The sequence below is a fragment of the Myotis lucifugus genome, unplaced genomic scaffold (assembly GCF_000147115.1).
Source record: "Myotis lucifugus unplaced genomic scaffold, Myoluc2.0 scaffold_383, whole genome shotgun sequence".
Lineage (NCBI taxonomy): Eukaryota > Metazoa > Chordata > Mammalia > Chiroptera > Vespertilionidae > Myotis > Myotis lucifugus.
This window is the reverse complement of record NW_005871431.1, coordinates 664473-671135: the sequence shown is the minus strand read 5'-3', so window position 1 is coordinate 671135 and position 6663 is coordinate 664473. Positions and strand designations below refer to the sequence as shown.

Below are 6663 nucleotides of genomic sequence, written 5' to 3'. Positions count from 1 at the left end.
AGAACAAAGACAAGCATGTGGATGAACCATCTTGGGGTTGCCATGGGAACTGTCTCCTAAGCGACTCTGGGCAGGAAACAGCGAGACAGACAGCAAAGGCCTACAAGCACCATCCCTAGAGGGCGGTGTCCCAAGACCACCCCCACCCCCTTTATAACTGGGGACACAGGCCCCAAGAAGGGGCACTTGCCAGAAGTCATGTGTGGCACAGCAGAGGGGAGTATGGCTAAATGAGGACCCTGCAGACACTGGGGTCCCCTCGAAGCTCAGCTTCATCACCCTCACATAGGCCCCTCTCTCCCTCTGGCTCTGAAGATGTGGATGGAGGTGGGGTCTGTGTCCACAGCATCGCCCTGTGTGAGGCCAGGACCACAGGTGCTCTGATGAATTAATGCAGAGTTCCACTACCACTGCTTTGTTCAGGCTGTCTCTCCCCCGCCCCCGGCGCCCCCCCAGAGGCCTCCCACTGAGTAAACAGATCCCGTGTAGCCTCGGTTTCTGTGGGCAGAATGGGCAGAACTGGCTCACTGGGAGGGTCCCAGAGCTACCGGGCACTTACTGGCTGAGATGAGGTCCATGTACTGGCAGACAGCATGGAGCAGGAGCCTCTCGAAGCTGTGGAGGAATGAGCGGTGAATGGCCACGGGCTGAGTCATGGCACACATGGAGGGAGCTTGCTGCACCTGCCCCCACCAGTCACCTGTTGTCCAGCATGGCCGTGTACACGGCCTGGGGAGACACTGAGAAAAACCTCAGCAGCCGCTCCTCCCAGGTCTCCAGCGTTTCCTGCAGGAGATAGAGGCCCAGGGTCAGGCTGACACTGAGATCTGGGCCAGGCTGGCCAGGCACCCCCATGCCCAGGACAGTCTCCAGAGCTCAAAGCCTTGGGTTCAAATGTGGCCTCTGACCGGCAACATGAGGCTACGTAACGAGTTCCAAGAATTCCAGGCACTTAGAAATCTTCCTATCTTTGAATGCCTGCACCTTCTGCCTGGTGAACTCCTACACATCCTGCAGTGCCCACCTTCATTGCCCATGACCCTCCCACCCTTGACCAGCCCTGGGCCCTGCATTCTGATCACACTGGTGTGTATCCCACCCTGTTTCCACTGCAGCACGTGCACTCTGTAACTGGTGCCCTCATGCCACCCCCAACTGAAAAGTTAAGACAGGCAGGAGCGGGAAGATGGGCCCAGCCTGATACTCACCATGGGGATGCGGCTCCTCTTGAGAACGGCTCGCAGACGCCGGCTGATGCGCTGGAAGCACTCTCGGGGGGTGTAGGCTGGGTCCTCTGCAAGAGTCCAAGGCTTGGGGCAGCCGCTGAAGCAAACTGCCTGCCCGCCCCACCGGGCTCCTCCCCACCTGTCCCAGTCCCGCCCCACACACGAGGCCAGGCCCCTATCCACAAGTCTGGGTCCCCTCCACCCCTCATGCAGGCCGCACCTTTCCTCCGGTCCACCCCCCGGCTAGGTCCCCTTCTCCGGGCCTTGCTCTTGGCCTCATCCTCCAGGTATTGGAGGACCCGCTCCTGCTCCTCCCCGGAGCGGTTCATGAAGTCATTCCAGACCTGGAACAGAGGCAGGCAGGCGCTGGGCTAATGATGGGGCCTCTCTGGGCATCAGCTTCCCCATCTGGCCAATGCACACAGCGGGCCACCAAGTGTATGGAAATACTCCTTGTGGACACCTTTGCCCACGGGACCCGCCAGGAGTTTAGTTCATGGGACGCCTGAAGACCTGCTTGTCTGGGGAGAGGTATCTGTATGGATGAGCAGATGAATCATGGGTGCTGGGAGGTTCTGGGGTGGGGTGTGGGGTTCCAGCCTGGTCTGGGGAACCCAGAGGAAGATTGAAGGGGCATCCATCAAGGGACCAGAGGTAGGTGGGGACTCCTGGTGGAGGCACTAGCACAGGCAGTGCCTGGTGGTGGGAGCCAGAACAGAAACAGTGTGGCTGGAGCAGGGGGAGTGAGCGAGAGCGTAGGGAGCCCCACCTCTACATAGGTCTCATTGCTGCAGGCCTCCGCAAAGATGCCAGGTGCTGCGGGGGGTGCCAGGTCCCCATCCTCCGGACCAAGTGTGTCCCCGTCTGTCTTCAGCAGGGTCAGGAGGTATTGGGCTAGATGGAAACAGATGGTCTCTGAGCTGGGGTGTGGCGTTTGGGGCCCTCCAGGCTTCCTCCCTCTCTCTCTATTTATATTTTTTGTTAATTCTCATGGGGATATTTTTTCCATTGATTTTTAGAGAATGGGAGGGAGGGAGGGGGAGAGAGAGAGAGAGAGAAACGTCGATGTGAGAGAGACACATCTATTGGTTGCTTCCCACACACACCCTGACTGGGGTCAGGAATTGAACCTGCAACCCAGGTATGTGCCCTTAACCGGGAATCAAACCCGAGACCCTTCAGTACGTGGGCTGACACTCTAACGTCTCTATATTTATAGCTTTTATTCTCTGGATTGTACCAGCCTCCCCACCTCCACACTCCAACTGTCTCTCCCAGAAGGTACAGAAACCATCCAGCCTCCAGAAGTCCTCCTACCTCTCCCTGCCTAGGTGAACTCCTACACACCCTTTAAAGCCCCGGCTCCAATGCCTCAAGTTCCCTCTGGCCCAGCCCCAGGATCGCCCAGCTCAGGGTCAGGCCCATGGTAAGGGCAGCAGATAATTCCAACATGCATACCATTCTCATCGGAGACCTCGGAACCCCCAGGAGGGACCCCTGACCCTGACCCCTGACCCCTGCTCACTGTTCTCTAGGCGCTGGAGGCTCTTCCGCCCTTTGGCCTTGGGCACAAGGTCTGAGTTCCGCACGGCCTGGTTGATGAAGTGCTGCTTCCGCTTGGAGGCCGAGAACCTCTTCACTTGGGAGCCAGCTAGAGCGGGCAGGCATCCCGAGAGGTGCCTGTGGGCCAGGGTTTAGGGCGGGGAGCAGTCCTCAGGGCCAAGACAGGCCAGGACGCCCAGGCAGAACCCTACCACTGCCGTTCTACCATAGTCCTCACCTGCTTGGTTTCCCTCAGCAACGGCAGCTCACCCCCTGCCGTGTATGCAGCCCTGGACCCTTAACATTTAATTTTGTTTCATCGTCACATCACCCGAAATGCAGGCATAATTGTGATGACAGATTAGTAAACGGAAGCTCAGAGAAGACCCATGCCTGAATTCACACATCAGGTGGGTGGCTGAGAAAAGCTGCTCCCCTCTCCCCCAGGTTTCCAGATTTTAGCTGCAAGCTGATGAGGCCCAGAGTATACGGATTTGAGCACCACCATCCTCTGGGAGTTTCTCAAAGACTTGATTCGCCTAAGCCCAGCTTCCCCAATGTGCCCAGGGACCAGGACCAGGGAGGAGGCTGGAGTGCCCCCCTCCAGCTAATCTGCCCTCCTCAGAGCAAATGGCATTAACTATGGAGATGGATTAGCAGGGCCACCAAGCCTCCTGCTGGGGACCAGAAGGCCAGGTGCATAGGAGCAGCAGGGGGCTCTCGGATAGAAACCTCAAGGCAAGAAGGTGCTGGGGCTTTCTGGTCAGTCCCTGACAACAGCAAACCACAGGATGGTCCCCATGGACTCACATAGAGTGTGGATGGTCCCTGCTGGGCTCAGAAACCCTCACGGTGCGGGGCAATAGTGGGTTCTGGCCCTTGAATGTCTGGGGTGCCAGGATCCCCCTCCCCATGTACCTTCCCTCATTCACTCCTGTCATCTCCTGTTGCTCCTCCAAAAAGCCAGGCACAGTCCCACCTCTGGGCCTTTGCACTGGCTGTGCCCTCTGCCTGGTACACTAAGTCCCCTAGACTCCGAATGGCTCACTGGCTCACTTCCTTTTGGCTTCTGTTGAAACTTCCTCAGTGAGACTGCAACCTCTTCCGTTTAATACCTTATTGCTTTGGTTTTTGGATCACCGTACCTTCTACTCTCCACTGATGACTCCTCACCTCTCCCGATAGATCATAACCTCTCCTAGGGCACTCACAGCTATACCTGGCACACAGTAGGTGCTCAAACACACACACACACACACACACACACACACACACACACACACACTGCTGCATCAGATGTCCCAGAAAATACCTGTGGGTGCCTGTGAGTCTGGGAGAGGACAAGAGAAGCTGGGACAGGCACCCTCCCCTGGCATCCCAACCCCCCATCTGCTTGGTTTCCTCCTGTGATGGGGAGCTCACCCCCTCAGCCACACCAATGATCATAGCAACATCCCTGGGGTGAGAGCATTCACATATCAAGTCAGCACAGGATCCGACCTGAGAGTTGACTCCTGAGGCTGAAGCACGCCCACCCCAACCTCCAGATTCACCCATGGCCTCCCTGGGGCTCCAGGGCCTCGGTCTCCACTCCAGGAGCTGGACAGAGTCCAGGATGGTAGCCTGGTTGGGCAGATAACAGAAGCCACATCCTGGGGGGAGCTATCAGACATCAGAACAGGGCAGGACTCAGTGAGAGAGCTCCAGCCCTTATGGCATGGGCTCTTTGAGAAAAAGGGCTTCCTGGCACCTCCAGAGGAGGAGCAGAGCTAAGATTTGAACCTGAGTCTGAAGAGAACCCCCACATACAACAAAAGGAAGCCTCTTGTTTCACTTGTGGGTGCACAGAGATCTGTGGTGGGTTCCTCAGACGAAAGCCCACCTAGCTAAGACCCAACAGGCCCCTCCCCTGTTCCACCACCACCCGTGGCTCCCTAGCACTGTCAGAGAAAGGCCCAGCTCTTCCTTGACCTGGAGTTGGAGACCCTGTCTGTCTTGTCCCCAGGCATTCAGGGGGCTTACTACCCTCTTATGGGCCTCAAGTGCTGAGCTGAGCACTGTAAAATGAGTCCACCATCCATTCAAGCTTGCTAACTTCAACCAGATTCCAGCAGGAGATAAGAAACATGTGGCTACGGGGGGCCTGGGTCCCCCCACTCAAGACACAGAGAGGACAAGGCATAAAGGGGGCAGGGCACAGTTTCCCAGTAATTCTTATTTGTTATAAAGGCTGGGGGGAGGGGTGTTGACTATCAGTGTAAACTCTATAGAAAATTATCTCTACCTGGCAAAACATCAATGCCCAACCCCATCTCTCCTCTGGGGGCTTCCTCTGCTCCAGCCACATGGATTCCCTCCATGTACCTCAAACTAGCCAGAAACAACCCACCTCAGGATCTCTGCACGTGCTGAGCCCTATGCCTGAAGCACCCTTTCCCAGCTCTTTCTGACCTCTGCTCAAATGTCACCTCCCCAGAAGCCGCCTCAGCCCCCACTAGCCCAATCAGCCCTGCTTGCATGCTTCACCAGTTGGCATCCAAGATCAGCCGGCCCATGTATGTGTTTGTCCCTTAATCCTCACCTTCCTTGCTAGACCTGTGCAAAGAGGACACATGACGAAGTCGTCGTTTTGGTCTCTGCTGTGTCCCCAACACCGGGCCCACAGCGGGTGCTCAATCGCTGTTCATCTGCTCTCTGTGCCACCCAAAAGACCACTCTACAGATGGGGAGACTGAGGATCCAGAGCGGCACCCGAGGCTTCTGGACCAGCAGTCCTCAGGAAATGTGTGCCCAGGGGCAGGCCCGATGGTGAACAGCTGCTAAGTCAGGTTGGGTTTGGGAGGACCAGATCCTATTGCCCCCAATTCTGCTCCCTGAAATGGGGAATTTTGACACTGTTGCCCTGAGCAAAAATCACCTCCTCTGACCTGTCCCCCCCCACCCCCCTCAGGGATGGGCAAGAGAGGAACCTACTTCCCTAGCAGGAAACCAAGAGGGCTCAGGGTAGAGATGACTCAGACTGGGTGGGGCCACCCAGCAGTGGCCTCACCCCCCAAAACACAGAGGTGAGGGGCACTCTGTGCAGGTCAGAGTAACACACCTGGCAGGTAAATACCCAGGTTAAGGCCTCTTAAAAGAGGTATTATCTCTCATCCCGGTAAATACCGATATATGTAGAGATCAGCAGGGCCTCAGGTAAATGCCCAGATGAGATAACACAAGCTAATAATAAATAACAATAAAGTAATAACAAATATAATAAGACAATAAAATCCTTTAAAAATAATAATAAAATTACAATAATAAGATGTTTAAGATAATTAAAGAATGGACACTCCTGTGCTGGGCACCTCAGGGGGCACAGGGTCACTGACCCCCAGCCACTCTGAGGCCACTGTTGTTATCTCATTTTACAAGGGGGAAACTGAGGCACGGGACCGGTGGACCACACCCTTTGAACCCTGGTGTTTCGGCCTAAACTCCAGGGTTCAAAGGAAATCGGGGACCCACCGGATCCACACTCACATGGGGGAGGGGTGTCTACACCCATATGGGTTCGCTCCACCGGCTTCCAGGCTGCCTCCGAGGACAGACGGGCTCCGGTGGACCGGGTTTTAAGCCCCTCCACCCCCGGTTAAGCTGGGTTTGTAGCCGGAGACAAACCCATATACTCCGCGCCCCCAGGAAGGAGCTGACAGTCCAGGTGGGGAGCCAGCCCTGGCTGTGGGGTGAGCGCCCGGCCTGGGGACAGGAACCCCGCGCGCGGACAAAAGCCTGGGGACACCACACCGCGGCCGCCTGGCCGAGCGGTCGCAGGTGCTCCCAGGACCCCAGACGGTTCGGCACCGGGGACTCACAGGGCCCGGGGGTCCTCACACCCCCCGCCGGGGTGCGC

The 6663-nt window shown here is 56.8% G+C and overlaps 1 protein-coding gene across 1 annotated transcript in view; it reads right to left on the bottom strand.

Annotated features, from left to right (window-relative positions):
- The window catches only part of R3HDM4 (R3H domain containing 4), a gene marked incomplete at its 5' end in the record, with an annotated part of 5849 nt that extends 2929 nt beyond the window's left edge, over window positions 1-2920 (bottom strand). The window contains 7 exons of the mRNA XM_023743292.1: window positions 28-380; window positions 560-615; window positions 701-786; window positions 1209-1294; window positions 1447-1570; window positions 1996-2120; window positions 2752-2920. Of these exons, the coding sequence (XP_023599060.1) occupies window positions 28-380; window positions 560-615; window positions 701-786; window positions 1209-1294; window positions 1447-1570; window positions 1996-2120; window positions 2752-2920 (999 nt within the window). The remainder of the gene's footprint in view (window positions 1-27; window positions 381-559; window positions 616-700; window positions 787-1208; window positions 1295-1446; window positions 1571-1995; window positions 2121-2751) is intronic.
- Window positions 2921-6663: the final 3743 nt, after the last annotated feature.